At 38.9% G+C, this 24,393-nt stretch overlaps 1 protein-coding gene across 1 annotated transcript in view; it reads left to right on the top strand.

Annotated features, from left to right (window-relative positions):
• LOC124300228 (uncharacterized) overlaps nucleotides 1–22,964 on the top strand; it is a 46,178-nt gene extending 23,214 nt beyond the window's left edge. The window contains exons 2-3 of the mRNA XM_046754058.1: nucleotides 15,521–15,692; nucleotides 19,547–22,964. Coding sequence (XP_046610014.1) covers nucleotides 15,541–15,692; nucleotides 19,547–22,001 — 2,607 coding nt within the window. The 5' untranslated portion in view covers nucleotides 15,521–15,540 and the 3' untranslated portion in view covers nucleotides 22,002–22,964. The remainder of the gene's footprint in view (nucleotides 1–15,520; nucleotides 15,693–19,546) is intronic.
• Nucleotides 22,965–24,393: the final 1,429 nt, after the last annotated feature.

The raw sequence follows: 24,393 nt of genomic DNA, 5'->3' as shown, positions 1-24,393 counted from the left end.
GTCATGTTGATTTGTTTAGCAATTGCTTCAATTTGGTGTTTTGTTCGATCCTTCGCCCCGAAAAATTACTTGACTGTTTTTAGAAAATTTCAATGTAGAAGATTAAAAAGTTGACGCTACGGGACGGAATATATCGTTTACTGTGTCGGAGTCGTTTCGCGGTTCCGCATCATTCGATATCTGGCTCGTTTACAACCCGACTAGTCGGTCATTATATATTATACTTCTAGCTGTAACTACCGGGTCTGCGATAAAATTTATATACGACCTTTACAAAAAAAATTGACACAAAATATTTCACCGTGAAATGTGGATAATCAGGCGAGTTGCCGGTGTACAATCAAGGATTTATCCGGAATGAAAAACTGATTATACATAACGTGTTAAACGAACTAAGACATGTAATTATATAACGAATCAAGGAATTCCCGCATCTTAATTATGCGTAATTTTTTGATTGAGCAGCTATTCGCTCGGAATATCGTCGTGTTTACGAAATTATTGTAGGTACTACATACGATACGTAGGTAATTTTGTTGTTTAGTTTTTAAGCTTAATTAGCTCGATGTAGGATTTTACTTGCTGTACTTCCTACATTTATAAATTATCCGATATCAACGAATTTCAAATTTCAAACAAAAATCATCCCTAAATTTGAGTGGTCGATTGGAACAAGCGAAATATTACGCATTTGCCAGACCCTCTTAATCGATACCCGGAAGTTGACTCTGCGGAGTGAGTGCCTTTCGTTTAGGGTTCTGTGTACTTACCTAAGCCTCGAGGCCACCGAGATAACTATTATTGGAATAATATATGGATTTTACGATAATCCGTAATTCGAACGGATCGCGCTCGTTGCGAAAGATTTTTTTGCTGCTAAATTTACGGATTTCTTTTTTTGTCGATTCAGGAGAGAGGAAAAATGTAATTGAACGATCGGACGTTAAATTTCTATGGACACATGGAAATAAAAAATGATAAAGTGTCGATCGAAGTTGTCACCGAAAATTATTCTAACCGTACAAATGTGTAAGCAGGTGCGCGGATTCTTTGATCAATATTTTGTTAATAATTAATTCGTTTCATCGTTGATTCGTAGCCACGATCACCGTCGCGCAACTGCAGCGATTTTTTCGCTTCGACTTTGCGATTCGTCACCGATCGTTATATGCATGTGTTGTATTATACGCAGAGTCAAAATTGTGAAAACATGTCGAATAACGAGCGCAGAAAAAATAACAAACAGTTCAAAGTGTGATTTTCAAATACACGTCAATCGACCGTTTCTCAAATAAATTCTGCAGGCTGTTTAAAGAACTGAGACAACGAAACGCCTGTTGGCATACCTAATATATATATATATATATATCTGTATATATTTATGTGACTGAATCTTAAAATCGCGTGGTTGTTACAGTAAAACTAGAAACCTGCACAGATGTATTCGATTTGAGAAAGAGGGTTAAGTGAACTATTTTAAAATTGGAAAAGTGATTGACTCGTGACAACGAAATTGAGAAGCTCTAAATTTTGAAATTTATCAAGTCGTTTTTTTTCTCTCATTCTACGCACGTTGTATGTACCGATATATCGAGTTCGTTTCATAATTTCAATCGCGATTTTTCTTCTATACGATTGTTTTGACTTTCGAACGCGCTCGGGTTTTTTTTTTATTTGTTTTTCGAAAATAGAGCGAAAAATACAAGACAGAAACGTCGATCCACCAAGGCTCAAATTTTGAAAATTTTTATACGTGACGTAGGATTTTTCAGAATTATTTCAGACTTTTCAGTTGCGTCGATCAATATGTTCGTTTTCAGAAATTTTACGTAATTCACATCGATTCAAAAAATTTCGTTAAAAAAAAGTCCGAGTGCCTTCGAGAGTGAAAACAATCATATGAAAAATCGCGTGCCAAATCGAAGAGGTCAAGGGTCGGACCCAGGTTGAGTTGGCACGTAATGCCCCATATAAATATGTAAATTATGCACGATAAATTGGCGGCACGCGTGGGTGCAATCCGCACGTGTCGCTAGGTATAAGTATCAATTTGAATGAATTTCGCTCCTATCTCGCATTGCGAGATATTCACGGATTTGCGAGTATTACTCTGTAATAATTTGCTCCTCGCTCCTGGGAGTGAACAAATTCCACCTTTCTTTTCTCACAATTAGCCACCATTACATTATATTACATGTTGTGTGTAAGACGTTTATTTTATGTATCTACGGGGCGGGCTTGAAGTTTCGAATTTAAAGTGTTCAGAATTTTTCGGTGGCGTAACTTAAAGAAATCAAACTTTGACGAAACATTAAAGTTTCGAAAGTGCGAAAATGGGCAACTTTAAAAATCTGAAATATCGAAATTCCGAATGATCGAAGATCTCGAGTTCCGTGAATTTCTGGCTTGGTGAAATTTCACCACCTTGATCTTTCTTTGTTTTGGATTTTCAATATTCTTACGTTCGGCATTCTGGTCATTCTGATTTTCGGTTTTTTCCTGATTTTTCACGCTACGCTGTGTGAGTATATTTTAATTTTCGGAATTTTACTCTATCGAAACTTGATTTTTCGGAACTTTGCTCCATCGCAACTTGAATTTTCCTAATCTTGGATTTCGGCACTTCGAGTCGTCGGGCTTTCGACCGTTCGAAACTTTATCGTTTCGTAAGAGTTTGATTTCTTTGCCTCAATTTCTTCGCCGACAATAGTTCGTAATTTGGCGTTTTCGAACTTGTCAAGTTCGGAACTTCAACCCCGCCTCGTACTTACGTACCTACGCCACCTTCGAACGACTCGGTTTACAACGGCGTACCTAATCCTTCTCGACGTTATTGTGCAGCGCTCACCGCAGCCGATCGTAACGTTATCGTACCGACCGGAAATTCTTGGTGATTAAGGTACCAAGGAATGGAGATCAGCCACCCCGCGATCTCTGCAGTTAAGTTATAAACGATTTTGACCTCGTTCAGTGTGCCAATTTCATAATTTTTATTTCTATTTCTATCCATTTTTATAGCGCGGTTCTCGATATGCGCCGTGCTTTTTTCACACGACTGCAGAGAATGCAATCGTCACTGTAAACTTTTTTTTTCTATTATTTTCACCGAAAGGTTTTTCCTAAACCACCAAACGATGTTGAAATCATAACGATCTTGTGCATAATATCGTTCAAATTGGGATGTACTTGTGGATTCACATTTTCTGAAGTACAAAGTACGTAAAGACTTTTCTTAATATAATTCATCCTATCATTCGCAATTCGAAGTTGAATAATTAATTTTATTGTTTTGCGATGCCCATTGTGCGAATCGACGGAAAATAAACGTAGCGATTATCTTTTTCATTTTGTTATAACATACCTACACACTTCCTTCTTTCACGCGTGACTTACAAGTGGAAACTTTCCTTCGACATTTGGAACATACATCTTGGAGCGACTCTATAAAACGAAATTTAGTAGCATGTGTAACGAACAGGTTTCTATACACAGCGATGTAAATTATGCACGTGATGTGGATCAGCTGTTGCTTATTAAATGTAAACAATTTACTTACACAAGTTGCGGACAATGATCAGTGAGACGTGTTTAACACCGTATCTGTGGAAAATCTGCAGGTGTTATTTATTCGACAATTGTATGGTACGTAGAATATATGAATAATCAATGAGAGCCGAGAATACGGAACAGAAAAGGAAATACGAAAAAGAAAAAAAAAAAAAAAAACAATAGGAGACGAATACAGAACAAATCGTCGCAGTCTGCAGATTCAGATCAAAGTATTTTCTTTTACACGTTTCCGCGAAAACTTATATTATATACATGTACGTACGTAGTTTGACCTGAAAAAATAAAAGACTTCGGAATCGCGAAGAGACTTATTATGTAAATGTCTGCGAGGGTCTTATAAAAGAAGAAGGAAAAGAAAAAACCGAAGAAAGAAACAAAACAAAACATTAAGCATCAGAAATGAAAGGAAAATTATTTTTGCGCACAAGGAGCGAGTGTTATTTTCTGATTACGTATTGCAAGCACATGCTTCGTGAGTTGGAAATATTTAACTTTCTATAATCAGTCCCTGGCACAAATTCTTCGGTTGTGAATGGCCATTGAAGGATCTCGTATCTTCATCGATTTTAACCATCGCTATGCGTTGTATAAGAATTTAAATTTGGCGCCCATCTGCTCGTCAATGGAATACAGAGGTAGGCTGTTTACACTTGAAGAAATCAAAGCCAATGCCTTTTTACAGTTTCATCTCTCACGCATAGAGCAGTATTTAATCGAAGCGTTTTATTATAGCAATACTTGTATAAAAGTGTTCAGTCTTTTATTTCTGTTTCTCGTTTTATAGACATTATACTATTTGTTTGATCATTTTTGCACAAAGTATATCTTGCATTATACGATCTCTATGCAAACATGTATCGGGTGGTCTGCTATTTTTGGTAAACAAATTGAGAAACCAATATTTATTGAACTAAACTCGGAACAGTTTCACTTATTGAATGTATAATATTATGCGTAACGTAATTTTCACCCACTTCCACTCTCGCCGCATTGCGTCGAAGCTTTTCAGGTCATGTTGTTAAAAATTGTGACGTAGGTATATGTATATATAAATATTTTTTTTTAATGTGCGAATATCCAAAATTTGCGAAAGTGTGACAAGACACGTAGAAGATTTTTATACTGATTTTTGGACAATGTAATCATTTTTCGGCTACAGTCGGGGATTCTACAGATAAGAAAAGCGATTTCAGTGATTCGACTTTTTTTCCCCCTCATTATATAGCTGACAGATGAACGAGGTTTCTGGCATTCTGCCAATCGCAGGATCGTCCTTTCCGTCTTAAAGAATTTTCTTCAATGCTTACTGACGAGCATTATGCATACGAAGCATATTTAGACGGACGCATTATCTGGACGATACGCGTAACGGGAAACTCAATGTGAATTTTTTATTTTTTTTTTTCGAGAAAACATTAGAACGCGATAGCAAACAAAGCGATACGTTAGGCGAGGAATGTGAATTAACGATCGTTAGTATAAGCCAGATTGCGACTAATAATCCAAGGTTTTGAACACTGGTTATTCAGATTCGAAGAAGGTTCGATATGGAAACAAAACTACGACATATGCCTGTTAACGATCTTATTCGCGAACCACGCGTCTTAACGAACCGAACCTTGAGTTTTTACTACAGTTAGCACGTTAATTCTAGAATCAGGTTGATTTGTTACAAAACTGGATTCGGTTTCGGAACGGTTACAGTAGATTCTAACCGCGGAGCCCGAATCGTCAGAGTTGAATCGGAGAGATTGGAGGTGTATCATCACACCTACTACGTTTAGTTTGCGTTTCTTTCTAAGTCGTTGCCTTTTTCTTTTTCTCATTCTTGTCCTTCTCGTCTTTCCGCATTTTTCCGATTTCTCGCACCGTTAACGCAAGTATGAGATTCATTTTTGAAAGAATTGTTTCCGTTTTTTTTTAAAAATACTCGTTTATTTTTTCACAAATACCGAATCGTGTCGATTACCGATTCTTCGTTACTTTTCATATTTATTTCCCGTATAATTTTTCAAACCCTTTGGCAATATTCCAGCACTAGAATATATATAGCCTGCGTTAAAGTATTGTCTAGTGTATATGTTAAGTAAGGAGAAAGGCTTTTCAAACGGCGTTTATACTTCAATCGATTTTACGATCTGACCTTCTCTCGCTTCACTTCCAGCCTATGCCTTACACTGTATAATATCACGTATAATATATTAGGCATCGCATGCAAGATTGTCCATTCCGCAAGTGTAATAGACCCGGTAGTAAAATTTTGCCTCTGCAATAAAACGCCGAGTTTAGCAATTTTTTTTCTCTCCTCCACATACACGTGTCTCTGTACGGATCGGATTATTCTACACACATTTACAGGTGTGGCAAAGGTATATTGAAATGTAACGGATAGATTTTATCGGGATTGCGGAAGACGTTACGTTGACGAAGAAAACAGCAACTACTTAATTTATACGCGGAAAGAGTCAGCTTATCGCTAAAGTAACTTGGATTAAATTTTGATAATACAGAGCCCGGTAAAAATAGGTAAGAAAATTTCGTTTCATTGTTACCTTACATTTTTCCTGGGATAAATCTTCACCCATTTCACCAAACAATATAATTTCTTCATACCGTGCAGCGTTTTGTGGGGAAGAAGCGTCATAAACTCGTGACGTGTTACGATGGGAAAATGGGAAAATGCGAAAATGAATAAGAAGAAGAAGAAGAAGAAGAAGAAGAAGCTGCAGTTGCATAAATCTAACGCGATTAGCACGTGAGAAAGGAAGGAGTGAAGGGGGAGAGGAAGTAAATGGGTCGAGAAGATTTAGGCCAGCGGTATAATTTTCGCGGTCATGCGACTCTCATCCCATATTTTCCACTAAATTTAGCTGCAATTACTTCCTTTGGTCTTCTCGCCTTCGCGTATGTATGTATGTACCTATAAATATAATTTCTTAGACATACATGCGCGGAGATAAAGAGACGACGATGATGATGATTCTGCCCACCTTTTATGCGCCGCTGGATATTTTCCACGCGATCCATCGAGACACGTGGACGTCTCTAAATCATGCCTAGCTATATATCCGTACATAACGTATATATATACATAGATAATATATATCTATTATACATGTATTCACATACTTATGCCACGTGGAAGAATTTCAACGCAGTTTCAATGGATATGCAGGCGTAATTCTTGTTGTCATCGTCTCAGTTGAATTCATTTTGAGACTAACTTGCTGTATATACCTATATGTATAATATACTACGTGTATATTTATACAGATACGTCTGTTGCACTTATGGACCGAACAACTTCTGAAAAAAATATGATATTATAAATAATAGTTTTCATAGATTTTTTTTTAACCGAGATCACTATCTGTTAATAACGTAGCTGTAACATTCGGATTTTTTAATCTCGTTTCTTTTTTTATTTTTTTTGTTTTTTATTTTCATTACGAATGAGTTTGGCATTGCCAAAACGAGGCCTTGGTGTTAATTTTTGTCGAGAAACTAGATCTAGGGAACGAATTGTCAATTGAAATCATAACGGAGTTCAAAATAATGCAGCTTATAGAATTTAGGCAACATTTAGAGTTTTATTCGAATTTTTTTAGCATATTCCGTCATTAAACACGATAGTTATGATTTAGTGCCTTGGAAAATCCAGAAACTCGTCTTTCTCCCTGATTAAAAAAGCGAACGAAAAAACGCCTGGCGTGATCAAATTGAATTAAATGAGATTGTGTTAAGGACAATTTTTTTTCTACACGTACACTTTCAGAGCGCGATTTTAGTGATTTTATTCCAACTTTGATATTCACGATGATCTGTCATTTGGCTATTGGTACCTGGGCGTAACACGTACCGGAATAATTTTTGTTGAAAATAACTTGTTTAAATTCTTCAATTGCCATACTGCACACCGTGCATATAATCAGATTATGCCTACATTGTAATACCGGTGCAGAAATTTAACCTCGGGGCTCGAACCAGAAGCGTGTTAAAAATACTGAGTCACGAAATTTGACACACAATGCGGCATTTACACACAGACACCTGGGCTATTGTCGATTTATAATATTCTTGTGCCCAATAGAATGCACGGTAATACTTGATCAACAATATCCATTGATTTCCGCTAATTGCACGGAATATTTTTGTGCCTACGTCATTTCCCAGTTTTATTAATCGTGCCTTTAGATCTTATTTTTCCACTTATTTTCTTGCATTCTTATATATGATCATATTCCACTATGATTATACGTATATTCGAGCCCAAAAAAATTGGACAAAACCCAGCGAAAGAAATCTCGCATTTGATTTTTCAATCTTGAGACGCGGTTTGCGGTCGCAATGGATAATAAACAAATTGGTTTCTTTAGCATTAAAAATGAGCGTTGCGTCAGTTGATTTACAGTGAGTAGGATAATAAAATTGTAAAACTGAGAAGAAGAAGAAGAAGAAGAAGGAGAGAAAGAAAAAAGAAACCTACAGAAAGTTTAAAAGTATTTTATAATTATTGCCAAAGTTGTTGTTTGCAAGAAAGTGTGAATCGCGCGACTGCGGCAGGCTGACACCCGTTTTGCGCGGTATAAAAATCGTTTAAAAGGTTTTTGACAGACTCATTTTGAATAGAAAAATTTATTTTCCAAAACATGTTTTCCATGCCGAGCGTTCCTGCGTATTGAATATATCATTGTCGAGCTATTTCGTCACATCGTTTGACGGATGATGCAGATCTGCGAAATAATTTCGAACACGTGATGCATCTGCCCAACATCTTGCGCATAGCGTGAGAATCATCGAAGCGTTTCGAATCAATGCCGGTCACTGACACATCGCGACCTTTATATGATCGTAATAGAACGCAATGCATATGTCGATGTGTATTATTGCATGTTAAACTCAGCAAATAGTTAGGTATTGTCGATTGACAAAGGAAATAATAATAACAATATTAATAATTACAATGATAATAACAATAATAATAGTTTATCGTTGCGTGCATAATGGTTTTATATTTTAATCCAAAAATCTTGCAATTGCCGTAAAAAATATGTTTTTCACAAAATTTCGTATTGCTACGAAAGTTAAAGTTCATTCGCGTTCTTTACAACGCTCCTCTTCTTTACGCTCTCTCTACAGCAATAATAATGGACGTCTGCTATAATTGTACATATATCTTTACATATATTCCGTGTCCCTTGTTCGACTCGAGTGGCTTCTTATTCTTATTCTTAACCAATTTTTAACGCTATGACGTAAATCATTCGCCTGTTTTTTGCGATACTCGTTCGTTATGGTTGTTGCAGGTACTCGGATTTTGTATTCAGCTGATATTATAACAAACGAACGTTAAACTTTTTGGCTTTGTTGTGTTAGCGGTTAGCTATCCAAGCGACCCAATTTTTCACCTGTGACCGGATTTACGTGCGCGAAGTGTAGGTATCATAACACGACCTTCTTGTCGAACGAGTGAAGTTGTTACAGTAATTTCAACGTCTCTTAAACTCCCGCGAATAATCGAACCGCAATTTTCATGATTAACCGGCATGGAAAACAGCCGCGGAAATTTTTCTTGCCTGCCATCGTAGGGAAAAAATTGTTCTTACTTTCGAGTTGCATCGTAGGTACCTAATTATATCGCAGACGCAGCTTATCCACATAAGTATTTAGTACCGTGCAGATAATAATTCGATATACTCCGACTTACATAAGACACTAATTATAATCGATCCTTGGCTCTCTATTTCTTTGTGCAACTAAAGCGGAGCCGCTGCACAATTTAAAGACACGGTTGCGGTGTAATAAACTTTATAGTCGTCGTTCCAGTGTGTAATTTTCCCGGAACTATCGATCGGTTTTTCTCACAGTATCCTCTCTGTTTTCTAATTCTCTCTAATTATTGTTTCCTTCGCAATTGATTCACCGCTGGCATGCAGTGATCCGAATAAGGTCGAAGCTCGGTGTTACGTGACAGAAACGGAATTGGCTCGAGTTGTTATACCTTGACAAAATAGAGAAGAGAAAAAAAAAAAAAAAATCCTAACGTACGGCAATTTTCACCGTGCCGGTCTGTTGGCCAGCCGATGAAAGAATAAACGAACAGGTAACAAGAAATCAAATAAACTGTTGAAGCTCACGCTTTGCAGTATAATCGTTTACGTATCTCGTTATACTATATTTAAATTTTACAACTGTCCGTCAATTTTCCCGTGTTTTTATCACCTTGAACCGTACACACGGGTTCGATATGTGACTCTTGTAAAAAAGGTTCGCCATTTCATTCCAATGAGACATTTTAGTCTCATAGTTCGCAAAAAAATCATCCATACATTTCGAATCATTGCGCACTAATGTCGGTCAGATGTAACAAAAGGTTTTTCCTTAATGCGGTGAACAAAAACAGTGCAGCCGATTGTTTTCAGGCAGAACAGTCAAGGCTTGTCCCCGCGTGACGACATCCGACTATAGATATTTGTTCTGACCTTCCGGTTGGCTGTACGGTGTGACGGAAGTGAATAGCTCTTGAAATAACTCCGTAGTACCAAAAATACCACGAAAACCTACGATAACAATAACGGTGACTAATAGATCGACTATTTTTTATGAATCGAAACTTTGGTCTTCGCGTGCAGCATTGATAGTATGGTTTTACAGACTTTGGTAGATACGGTGTTTATGGCGCAACTTCACAATCAGCAGCCTACGTTCGAACGGTTTGGGAAATCATTCGATTTTTGATGCCAAACAAGGAAATGGACGTAAATTGAAATAATAATCGGTATGTTCGTCGATTAGGATACCAATATAACTTCGTCGTTCTTATTTTTCTCCACTCTTATAGACTGTATTTGGAATTATATACTTTTACTTGATTGCGGTTGCTGATACTTAAAATACACCGATTACTGTCTAAAAATATTTGTTTTCTCAGAAATTTCAAAATATATTATAATGGAATGAGGCGATGATTCGTAGGTGGAAAAATACCGCCAACCGGTTCATAAATCGTCACGACGAATTGCCTCTTTAAACCGACATATTCAATATGACAGTATAAAGTTTCCACCTAGTTCTGTTTTTTGCTTCAACTTGTTATTTCTTCGTGGCAAACGAAAAAAAAAAAAGAAAAAATGGTCGGTGAATTCTCAAATCCCAAGTTGTCCTGCGATATATTTTGGGTGCATGGTATAGGAGATGATTTAAGTTAATTTTTTCAGCAAATTCTATGCGTATAATAGTATCGCTTTAAATTCGTTAGAACACAGAGTACGTGGAATATTTCCGCTGCTGTCTCAGCCTTTCGTCTAAATATTCCATAACGCTGCATCGAGTTAGTTTTATTTAAAAGAAAAAAAAAAAAACTGTTGAACTTCGATCAGTGCGAAATGACGGAGCGGTTACGATATTCTACAATTTCTCCCATTATGCGGCGGAGTTTGAAGTAACAATTAAAATATCGTATGATCGATTAATCTTATCAATCATTATTCCACCGAGTTCGTTATTTATCGTTTTACAGGATTAGATTAACCGGCGCGTTATTGCAAAATGGATTCCTATCCGTGCGTGGTGAATAAAAGTTTAACGTACAACTTTCGCGGCGAGTAGTACACATGTTATATAATATTACAGCTTTGAATACCCGTGTAAACAATAAAAATTTCACCCGTGGAAATTTACCCATTAAGTAATATTATTTGGCCAGTGACCTGCGGCCGCGTTTCACAATTCGTCATATTTGTTGCTATACAAATGTCGTATTCCGCAACAACATTTATACATCTATTATACTTATATTCACGTGAACCATACGTATACTTATATATCCACCACGCATCATCGTACAGCCAACAGCCGCCAACCCGCAGCAGTTGTTTTTATAACCTTGTTCTCCGCTCTTCCGTTGGGTTAAAAATTACCTTTACCACCACGTACTTACGTTGTACGTAAAGTCGTGTATGTGAAATATTACACACAGCCCAACTATAACCGATGCCGAACACGTAAAGAGCACGTGAAATGCGAGTGGCTCTTTACAATGGCCCCAAAATATCGGAACCATAAACCCGTTCACTTTTTGAACGTTGAGAAAAAAAGTGCTCTTTCCGATTGCGCGACGGTGCAGAGCGGTAAGATGCGAATGATTCCCGTACACCGCATTAGGTATGCGTCGGTCATTCGTAACGCGACGATTGTGTAAGAAGAAAAAAAAAAATTCTCACACCTACGAGTGAAATATTGGCTGAGGTCGGGTGAACGGCACCGTTGATTTGCTTCGGCGAGTGGGACGACGAGACCATTGGAAGACACTTGAAGTCGTTGGAGGTATTGATGAGAGAGAGATTGCAGACAATCTGGAGCCGCCGGCTGCCGTCGCAGGGATTTAATGAACAACCGGCACACGTACAAGTCGCGACGTCGATCATGGAAAAGGCTTCACCGGATGCGTAGGCGCGCTTTGAATGGTACCCTACCTTGGTGCCTGGGACCATCATTTGCATCATCGTTTCCACTCGAATCGATTTCAACTTGTTTTGAATAACGGATATATGCCTGTATTTCTCTAAATGTCGGAGCTTCCGCAGTGATTTTTTCTCAACCGCATACTCAAGTTGGAAGTTATCCTGCAATGACGAGAGGCTGATTTATTATACAGCTGCATTAACCATTCGATTCAATTATTGTTGCAACGGCGGTGATGAGGAGAATCGTGGTTCATTGAATAAGAAATTCCATTAGGTCCGTGGGATAAAAGGTGGAAAAATAAATGATGCGTATCTTTTCTTTTTTCCAATTTAAAGTTTTGTTAACAAAGACTAGATATAGTTATACTACGATACGAACGTTATGACGTCACGCAAATTCAACTCGCTATATCTTTGTTAACAAACATTGAATTGAGAAGATAAAAAATACGGGTCAATTAACTTTCTTTATTCTATCTGACTGATCTAATGAAATTTTTCAGAACATTTCACTCTACGATCTGACGGCCGTCATTGTCAGTACATCGGTTATATTTATTAACTTGCGCGTGCCTAGTTTTGTGTAAAACCGTGAATTTGCAAATTTTTCGAATATTTTCATGTTAATTCTTGTGAACAGTCAAGTTTATTCGAGGAACTTCAACTTTCTGAAACTTGAATAGAAACGCAGGATTCTGACCCACCGGAGCGATTTGTTTAATTAACCGAAATTCTAAGTACTAAAATCCGCTTGCAAAATTTGCCGCAGTGTCGTCTTGGAAATGGTTGAAATCTAGTTTGTCTTCTCGTTCAACTCCACTCTTACGAAACGAGCCGGCGATTTAATGAATGAGGCAGAATTCGATTAGGGCACCGGTTTGTTATTACAAATAGGCGAAGAGCGAACCGCTCGAGACATTTCCACTCGTCATCCGGTTCGAAGGAGCGATGGTGATGTGTTACAACACGGAAACCGGACTGACTTGGGTACGGCTCATTCGTAAAAATAAATTGGATGGGAAAATAAGTATTCCGCTAGATGGTCCAGGACTCGTTACGCCTCCAACGGATCAGCGAATAACGAGACGGCGTAGCGACGCCGGGTAAAGACGACTATACCTACATCGTTATTATACTTGGCTCATTGACAGACGTTTGTTCAACCCGGTGTTCCTCGAACAACCGAAACTGATCAGAAGGCTTCCGCGTGGGCCAGACTTTCGAGCTTTTTCGCGCGTGTAACAACGCCGAGAGCCTTACGGCGCTCCTACGAGCAGATTTATTTATTGTTAGATCAACTCCTTGCTGTGACAACGTTTAAAAATACGATCCACTGGTCTCTCTGGTATCGCGGTTATTCGGATTTATTAAACTCCCACCGATCCAAAGGACGACTTTACTCCGTAGCGAGGCCTTCTTTGGTGGATTTAAATCGTTTATTTATTTATATTTATTTCTTGGTATAATGTCCGCTGCTGCCCACTGTGGTGTACAATTCGCGTCCCCAGATTTCCTGAACGTAACGGAACCGATATTTGAATATAAAATATCCACTTAGGCGGCAGTTGTAACGCTGGCATGTTTCTTATTTGTTGATGGGATTGAAAATTTGAAGAAAAATTGTTATTTTATTCAAACGAGGACGCACCTTTTTCTCTCTTACTTACAGGCTGTATTCTAAATATAATAATTAGGTAAGGTACTCTCGGTTTAACTCAAATCTCTGTTTTCTTTCATACTTCCACTCTAACAGCCGTGAAAAAAAATCGTCGCGAATGACTTTATTTTCAGGATCCCGCCAAACAAAATTTCCCTTCTGTCCCACTGTCGCCCAATCGATGTCTCGACCTCTGAAATCGTCCGAGTCGAAACTTCCGCCTTGCAGCATGTCAGCGGTTCGATAATGCGACAAGTATAAATCGTGACGAGCTAACAGATTTGATTTATTTGCGATTTCAAATTAGGTCGTTTCTATTTTTCGGCTGAAATTCGAGTGTATTCCAACAAGAGTTACTCCAAACTTTATAATTTTTCATTTTTTTTTCTGCACTCACGGGTGTAAACATGTCATTGATATTTTCATCAATTGGAAACGAACGAGATTAGTGTATTCATCTATCGAGTGAATTCGTCTAGTCATAGACAAAAAAAAAAAAGTGCGTTTTTTTTCAACCTGGCTTCATGTGTGCAACACTTATCGTCTCTCGTGAAGAATCTAGTTTACGCAAACTAGTAAAATTAGTCTCCCAGGTCTAATAACTGCGACCAGCGACCGGTAATAATTTTTAGAACCGAAATGTGACATCGTGCGGAAATATGAATTATAATGAAAAATATCATTGGACAGGTGTCAGAAGCGATAAATCGAATCCACCATGGCTGCGAGTTCGTAAAATTAAAATCTCATTCGCTCGATACATTTTCATTTCTGGAATCGAAGACTACATCCAGTATCGAGTTTATGTTTCGCAGCGACAGTTTGCCAACGTGAACTGTGGTTTTTTGTTTCTCATCACGTGATAGTCACGAAAATGGAAAGTCATTTTTCGTTTGGTTTATCTCACAGAATAGAAAAAAAAGAAAATTTTCAAGTTGGACATTTGCCAGACTTTTGCGTAGGTGCAGAAGTCGCATAAGTAGTATAAGAAATTTTCTTCGTCAATTAGTCGTAGAGGATTAATCACTCGGTTCATAAATCAATGATCTATTATCCCATATTTAATTGTTTGATTCTTTGTCGCGGTTGCTATTAGATGCTTTACATTTTTCATAAATTTGTCTTACCACATATTTGACTTTTCCTTGGATGTTTTAATCGATGGAAAAACACCCTCATCGATTTCGTCTTACAAATATTGTTGAAAAACGAAGTCTCGCGTTGTTTCGATTCCAATTGTAACCGTTGAATCTTGACCTGCGTTGCGTTTAATTGTCAAATTCATTCAAGAATTACTAATTCAGATTTACATTTATCAAATTCGAGGAAACGTCAAACTGACGCGTACGCGTAATCGTGCATGGGTTTCCATATATGCGAAGGCGTGCCAATCGGCACCGGAAATTCGCTGGAATTTGTGCAAAATATTGACGATTGCCACGGCTATATACCGGATGTACCGGAAATTGGTCGGTTATATATATTCGACCTACCGATTCCATCCCGCGATGTTGAAAATGAGACCGGATTCCGAAATCATATCCCTATAAATTTTGCACCGCCGTTGTAGCACTCGTGCAAATCGAAATTAACCGGGTTCCAACGTAAATTGCGACATGGTTTCCGGTGACGCATAACCAAATCACATTCCAGCCTTTTCTTTTTTCTACTAAAATAAATGCTTTGAAAGAAAAAGCACACGAAATACACTTTTTTATTTTTGCTCCCAGATTGATGTGTTCCTTCCATTTGTCGTAACATCCTTATACATAGTTTCTCTGGCACATCGACTGTAACTACAATCAATGTTATCTTTTTCCAATTTCAGGCTTGGACAATTATTTATGAATGGATGGAGGTGCGCCGGAGAGTTCCGAAGGTGGAGGATGGTGGATCACGATGGTGCTTTGGACGATAGTCCTCTTCGGGTCTTTCCTCCTCAACGGGACCCTCCTCTTCGCCTTCCTCAAGCGACCCGGCCTACGCACGATATCGAACAGGTGAGACCCGCTGGTCGTCTACTTAATCATACGAAGAAGCACTTTATCTTTTTCAATTTTTATGCTTTTGTATTATTATTATTATTATTATTTCCGCCGAGAGGATAAAATGCGCTGGATCGTAAAATCGAAGGTCACGTAATCCCCTCTCCCCCTCCTGCCACCCTCTCGCATATTATATGTCGTAATAAATTCAAGCGATACTATACCTGCTGCACGTTGAAAGGAAACGTATATGCGTGCAAATATTTGCTTATATTCTAATTTTACGAATTACTTCTAGACTCATTTTTTTTCTACCTATAGCTTATTCACATCTTTCTGTTTTTCCGTTTCTCGAGACAACAAATCTTGTGAAGCGGTTTCATCCACCCGTGTGGCAATTCATATCTCAAAAGTAAATTGAGGTGCACTCTGAACATTGTGTCACAATTTGTTCAACTCCCACGTTGCTTTTCCTTTAATTTTTTTTTTTTTCTCCGTATCATTATTTTTCGTCAGGATTTATTTTCTTTCCATTCAATTCATTCGTTTCTGTCGTAAATTTACGTTGTTGTATCTCATCTGTCGTTGGAGAATAATATCGTATAGTAAGCTGGACAGTGCGTTGTGCACGGGAAAATTCGTGATATTTTCGGATAGGAGAGAAGTTTTGCTTTCGCAGCCAACCACTTCCGGAAAGTTTGTAAGATTGGCGAAGTGTTGCAATTCTTGGCGCGCGGCTGAGGCGGTAAAATTTGTGCTCTCACATTGTCACGCCTATATAATACACTTTTCTCAGTAAGCTCACCGTTCAGCGGTTTAAAATTATTACAAACCAAGTGGCCGGCCACTTTGCTACTTACGATTCGTCGGATAATCAAACGACTTAATAGCTAATTAGGAGAACAGATACTTACGTTTTAATAGCCAATCAGGAGCAGATTATGAGAAGCTTCTATTGCTACTTGGGAAATTAAAAATTTTCAAAATTAAATTTTCGCCAAATTAAATTGCAGTTACTCTTGCCGTTATTTTACTTGGCGTGAAATACTGCTTGGTACCTATATACAGAGTGACGCAAATGACTCAGGGCAAAAGAAAATGACAAGTGTCTCAAATCTAGCCATGTTGATTTTGCGCCAGGTTTTAAATTCTTATACGTCAAATATCTAATTTTTCCTCACTTTCATCTCTAGTCGGAAATTTCCCAGCAATATTTAAGGTTAAATATTTTAAATATCAGGGTTAATTCTTATAATAAAAATTCTAAATATATCCAATAATCATTGATTGAAAATTGAGGAGGAAATTTCCATGCGATTAAAATTATTAAAATGTATGAAATAAAATTTCAGGAATCTCGTGTTTGTTTTCACGCGGGAATTTAAAAAAAACATTAGGCACATGCAGCTCGGTCATCTTGACACTTGCAAACTTTTTCTTCCGTCTTTCCTCTCCGAAATTTTACCGAATGACGAACGTTATAAGTTTTTCTAACTTTCGTACCGTTTATTTTCACCACCTGTTTTTTTTTTTTTTTTTTCTACCAGTACTGCTTTTCAAACGACGCGGTTACAGGCGTGTATTTTCGAAAATCGATATTTCTCTTCGACTCTCTCGTTATATCATCTAGATAAATGGCCGTTTAAAAATACCACGAACATTGATCTGGGTAGGTAAATTCTCTCAATATTTCCATTCCAATTCCAATGAAAACTACGCAGAAGCGAACGAATTAAATGGAAAGAAAGTAAAAATATTTGAGATTGGAATCCATAATTTAAACAAATAATTATGCATAACATTGTTAAAAACGCAAATATATACACATGCAGGTCAAGTTATAATAAAGTGCACCGAAGAATTTATCAGAGGTTCTCTGCCGTTGGAAAAATATATTAAGATGTATCGCGTTTTCGTTAAGATTATAGTTGTTGATACTCGTCAGGAGGAATAAAGACAGCATGGCGTTGAAAAATGTGAATGACGTCAGAGACAAGAATAATTTATTCGATTTCTATGTATCGCCCACGTTAACGAAAAACTAAGAATATGCCTACGTACGTTCGTCAAGTGGTCAAATTCAAGACTGCATGTTTAACTCGACGACTCGGTCGATTATACGCCTGCCACTCCTCCAAAGACCGACACAATGTAAAAGCATGTTTTTCACCCGTCATCGCGTCTTAGGCTCAACAATCGATAAACGTGTCTCGTTGAAATGTTTCACAAAGTTAAAAACTTCCATTCGCTGCTATTATTCACTGTCGGAACAATGTATAACTTGGGTATCCATGTGTAATGTAATATTTTTCTTTCTCATTTCCCCGCGTACTTTCAGTAGATGGTAATAGCGAAACAAATTGTAGTTTTCAACTAGTCAAAATCACTAATTTCTACCACGGGGGTCGTTACAGTTTGTTATTGATGTTACCATTAGTCGACACGTGAATATAAACTTGTATCGTGAAAGAGCTGTGGGAATGCACGACAGGTACAAGTAGTTGCATTAATATTCTAGTCCGAAATAAGCAATATGTTACATACTCATGCCGCCTCATCGATTCATTCGTACAAAATGTAAAAAAACCTCGGTGTTCATTAACGCACATGAAACAACTCGATAATCATTCGACCTACAAACCTTACCGCATCATCATAATACAAACTGGTTAATGGACTGCGGAGAATGAATTGAAATTCGCACATAGTGCAAATCCAAGAGTACAATTAGAAATTTCTTTTGTACATGAAATTGTGGATTCTTACCGATGAATCCATCTAACCAATCGATCGTCCGCAAGACTTTTCAGTAATCCCATCACATTTTGGGTCAGACTAAGCGTTAGGAATTAAGGTTGAGGTCGTTCGCTTTTACGCAGATTTTGTAGTATACGAAAAAGCAGAAGTCGAGGTGACGAAAATATGGACACATGTTTATTGTAGGGAACGAGTTCGCACCCCTGGCTTACTAAACTCGTTAGCACAGCTGGAATCGGTCAAGAGACTGCCGGCCGGATATTGCGTCGATCCACCATAAATACGCTAGTCGTCCTCGACTGCAAGTAGATGCAGGTACCGCTCAGCGTTCGATGTGAGCTTTCGGTTACTCGTCCTCGTACAATATTTCATTATATCGAGTTATACTCGCGTCTCTAGAGTCAGGGTGTACGTAAAATAATAAACTCGACCACCGACTATCTTACGTTATTATCGGGAGAATTAAGCGCAAGCTCATCTCCCGCGCATTGCCAAGCTCAACATTCAATCCTGTCAGAGAGATGCAGGTCACGTGTTACATTCGCTGACATCTCTCGGTACTTTATAACCGATCGTTTTGATCCCTTGGTTAAATACAATTAGATCAGTGTTTATACACAAACTAAGATCGGTATGCCGTTTCAAACATATCGGCCATAACTCTTTCTCCTGGGCAGTTTTATCCCGGGGTTTAATTTTGCAACCGTCGTAAACGCGGCCGTGCAGGTTATACATCTACCATTGCTGTTGTTCCTGCAATGCATTTAAACGGATCTGCAGAAAGGTTGCTATTTATATCTTCATGGAAGAATGGCAGTGTTTATTTGAGTACCGGATTGGGCTAGGTCAGATGAAACCATAAAAAGATTTCGGCTCATAAAACTTGCGGTAGCGATGAGCATAATCTATAAACTCGCATAAAAATCGAGGAACGAGGCCAAACACACCGTAACAAATCTTCTTTCATCCGTTCTGTTCGAATACAATTATACGACGAAAAACGAAAAGGAAAACTCGCCTCACCTTAATAACGTTGAATATATCGCTCACACTGAAATAGCAGTGGCAGCCAGACACCATTTTTTTGACCGTATTCTTTTCTTTTTCCCCAGATTCGTGATGAACTTGATCGCGTCGAATCTGTTGACGTGCGTGATCCTGACCCCTCTTCTGATGTTGGACACCCCGCCGACAGACTCGTTTGGATCCAGCCTCTGCTCCGTCTCGGAAGGTGCCGGGGCTTTTGTGACGGCATCGTCGATACTCTCGGTTCTTCTGATCGCGATTGATCAGTACTTTGCGGTCGTCGATCCCCTTCGATATCGTACGCGAATCGACAAGCTGAAGTGCGGCGTGCTCATCGTTTCTGTATGGCTGGTTTCCGTGCTCCTGGCCCTTCTCGCAGCTTTCAATCCCCATCCTCACAGCCTCTGGTTGGCCTGTTTAAGCGATCATCGACTCGTCGTGGAACCCGGACTGGGCATGAGTCTTGCTTCGACAATTTCCATCGGCAATGGGACGGAGAAATATGACTTCAAGAGTGAGGTGAAGGTCACGGAAAGTAACGGCAGCTCCGTCATTGAGGAGAACGTGCGGCTCACTGAGAACTCTACAATGTTTTTTGATGAAACGTTTCGAGAGAGTTTCGAGGACACTAATAACACGATGCTGGGAAACGAAACGCTCGATTATGTTACCTACGGCTTGGCTTACGCCACTTTTTACACCCTCTTCGTTTACCTAATGCCGTTCGTTGGTGTTTGTTGGATGTACGTAAGCATCTATTCGGCAGCTCATAAAAATTCGGAACGTGCCAGACGCACCGGATCCGGACCGATGTTGTCCTCGCCAAGTTTCTGCGAGGAATACGGGAACGTCAGGCATGACTTTTCCACCGATGATTTTCGTAGGATCCCAAAGATATCGAGTCTGTCGTCGATCGACGAAAGCATCGAAACGAGCCCTAGTCATATACCGCGGGGAAGATCCGAGATGATGCTTTGCTCGTCGGCAATTGAAGAAGAACCATCGAGTGGCGTTGTCTTCACCGTTGGTTTGCAGAAAGTTGACGTGTCGCCGAAAAAGCCGGCGAAGACAATCGACGCTACCAAAGAAATCTCCAAAGTTCCTATATCCGCGCTAAGGGCGGAATTCCTTACTAAAAAAGAAGACAATCGTCTTACGGACGACAACATTGTACGGAGCAAGTTCCGCGATCGTCCCGATAACAGACGTAAATCTTCTCACGATATCCTCTGTCAGGAAATTCTGAGAAAGAACCTCGATCGGTTGAAAATACCGGAGGACTCGAGCGGCGAAAGCAGCGCCAATGAGGAGGAGGACCAGGACGAAGAGGAGATGCTGAAGTTTTCGAAAAACCGACGACTCGAGGACATAGAAGTTGCCGAGTGCCACAACACTTTTGAGGATCGATCGGAATCCAATCGAATACCTCTCATCTTGGACACAGAACTCTCAACGGCCAGCAGTCGACCAAACAAATTCAAAGAATTTGGCGATTCCGATCGTGTTGAGCCGGACATTTCGGTGTCAACGAGTCAGCAGCAACAGCAGCTGCAGCTATCCGAGGTCCTGGCCAGTCCGGATATTCACTCCAACGTAAATGCTGCATCATCAAAAATGATGGACACAGTACAAAGTAGTAGTAGTAGTGATAGTAAAATGACATGTAGTGGTATCTTGTCGCGTGCAGCCCTCGAAATTCACAACGCCAAGTCAAGATTGCAGAATAGTCTTCACACCAACGGCAAATCGGCAATAAACGCTCGCTACTTAAACGGCGGGTATCATCGGCCGGACGGCGCAATGGACCAGCCGGAAGATATTCTCCATAAAAGCTTGTCTGGTCACAATTTCCTCGAAGCTGAGTCTTCTCTATTGGGCAGTTCAGCTAATGGGGGCCCAGCGCCAACGGTGACGATTACGCCGCCTCATAAAATACCTCTTCATCGTGTTTCCAGCGTGAAAAGTACCTCGAGTTACATAAACTCGTTGAAGTACAGAATCAGCAATGCTTCGGTGTTTAGATATCGGGAAGAAACGCGGGCGGCTAGAATTAGTGCGCTCGTTATAGTGATGGGTCTGATATGCTGGACGCCGTACGTAGTTCTATTAATTGTCAGGAACATCGAGCCGCTGCGTCTTACCGGGGCTGACCAACTTCCGCACAATTACGACGTGATGGCGCTCAGCTTTTTGATACTGGCGGCATACGTTAGCCCTCTGCTTTTCGGGTACAGATCACGCCGCGTCAAGAGGGAGCTGAGAAAAGTTTTCTGCCCCAAACGGGAACTCTCGTACAAGAACAACAGAAGTTTGATGGCAAAAAAGGTACTGAAACGAAGGCCCAGCAGCAATCTTAGCCATGTGGAAATGGACACGAAATATAATATTTTTAGCTGCGTTTACGGAAGGAATCGATGGCCGAAAGACAAAGTGCAGTTCATGCAAGTGCCAGAAACCGCGTTTGCCGTTGAAACTTGCAGAAGCAGCTTTTCCAGTGGTGCTAGTACTCAAATCTCAACAACATCCACCGAAGAATCCTGAGTGTGCTGTTCTTCTCGGTTCAAAGATGAGAAAGGACAATTTTCGCGTCCAGTACTTGATCTTTATCGGAGATAAATAGTTGGGAGGAGGTATACGATAGTCTGAATTCTCGAAATAAAAGCGCCGATTTTCCTGGGGCAACTAAATTACCAGACCTTACAGCTGTAAGGAATTGTAAGATGAACCGTGAGTTCAGTTTATCGGTGTAAGATAACTAATAGAGCGTATGTCCAAGTACTACATTTTTATTGATTAAGCGATTACTTCGTGTATAATTGAACAAAAAAGAAAGAAAAAATAAACTACCCGAGTCATTGAATGTATAGGAGTAAGTAAACCTTGGTACTGATTATTGACGTGATATACGAACACGTTTCTATTTCACGAGTAGCTGAATGTGAGTTGAAATGTAAAATTACTGCTGTGTGTGTGTATATATATAATATATATGTAATTTGTGCGAGTATGAATGTGCTGTCTGTATAAAGTGAAAGAAAAGTAGTATAAATATGAAAATAAAAGTCATTTCCTACTCTGTCTGAGCATATCTACTTCCTAGCAGAGTAATTACAATACAATTAATTAATATCAAATAGGTATACGTACATTACATTGTATATATTGTACAGCATTTCATGACACGTTGTGACCTAAGTAAAAAAAAAAATACCTTGTATAATTTTCTGATTATTTTGTACATTACAAATGGTTCCGTTTATTTATATTAAATAATTTGTACATAAACTTGACAACTAATACTTATTAAGTAGATCTTCACAGATTTAGGGTATATAGCATCATAAAACATTGAATATTATATTTTGTACTCATAGCCTTTATGTATGTGCAGCGCGAGGAGGAGTCTTTAACTTGTGATAACTGAAAATCAACCAACCATCAGTCCTAATCTTAATAAATATTTAACTTATGAAAATTCAATAATAAAAATCACTTTGAACACCAGATAATCGTGTCCTTCCTTTCTGGAACTTTTCAATCCTTTTTTGTTCACATATGTAGACACAAACTGATGCTGTGATCAGAACCTGCAATATACGCAAGATTCGTTTGCCGTTTTTTTTTTCTTGGGGCTTCGATAACTATATCGTAGATTCGCATTCACACCAGTCACTTCATTCATCGTAAACATGAGCTTTTTGTAATTTGAAATAAACACTCACTTTCGGCGATGATAAGTTTATTCCAACACTGATAAAATTTGTTTTTTAAATAGGTGAACTTATGTAAGTGACAGGAGCAGTACCTTTCTGGTTCCTGGCGACTACAATTTTCCCTCGAAGTGGTTCTACATTTTACTGAACATTTCATTCATTACTGAATGAAAATTATAATTCCAATATTTCTGTTGTGTACCGTATACATCCACCTCAAGGGTGGGCGTATCTACCAGTTCTACAACTTGAGCCTCACCGTATCACAGGGCGTAGCAAATCAATCATCTTGATTTGATTCACACGAAGACATTGGAATTGAGCAGCGTAATATGACGGAATGCTTTCATTTTTCTACGAAGGCTTGAAAATACTCTAATATTTAGAAATTGCGTAGTCATGGACCTGAGAATCATGAGTAGTATACGTATGGGCATTGTCAGGTTGGTAGAAAAGTTTCTCGTCTTCTGCGTACTTGAGCGTGGTAACCTCTGATGCAACCGTAAAAATTATCATTAGGTAAGTAGGTAAAATAGCAGTAAACCATGCAACTTATCGTACTACTGAAAAACGGAGAATAGTAATTGTAAGTAACTCTTTGATTTTACTGGAATATTGATCGAACCTTGACGTCTTACGATCTCAATCAGCACAACGATCAGTTGGCCGGAAATTGTACATGAAATTATCGAACGCGATTTCTTGAATTTTCATAGGCATAGAATCGAAACGTTGTTTTAGCTGGTCGCAAGTGAAGTATCTGCGTTGGGTGGAGGAGCAGAATTGTTTTTCGAAAAGTATTCGGATGGAAAAAAATTCAGAGTAACTGTAACACATCACGGATGCGCTAATTTTGATCGAGATGAAACGGATGCTTCGTATATGAGACAGTATTTAACGCTGCGTAGTGATTCAAAGACCTAGAAAGGTGATAGGGAGAGAAAGAACGACGCTTCTTAACACTTCGAGTGTATTTTAACACACATTTGAAAGATACGAGCGAAATTTTTCGTCATCCAACTGTCGCAGAACGGCAGCGTTATTAGCCGACCCGTTCACTGAAGAATATATCTTCAGTCAACGGCTGACCATCGAAGGGCCTGGCCGCTTGAGTCTGGAATCGGCAGGAGAGATGAGGTGTGTATTTCTTGTATGAAATGTGAAACCTAAAATCATTGTACATCATATCATATCATCATACATCATACATCATACATCAT

Source organism: Neodiprion virginianus, chromosome 3 (assembly GCF_021901495.1).
Source record: "Neodiprion virginianus isolate iyNeoVirg1 chromosome 3, iyNeoVirg1.1, whole genome shotgun sequence".
Taxonomy (NCBI): domain Eukaryota; kingdom Metazoa; phylum Arthropoda; class Insecta; order Hymenoptera; family Diprionidae; genus Neodiprion; species Neodiprion virginianus.
This window is presented reverse-complemented; position numbering and strand designations above follow the sequence as displayed.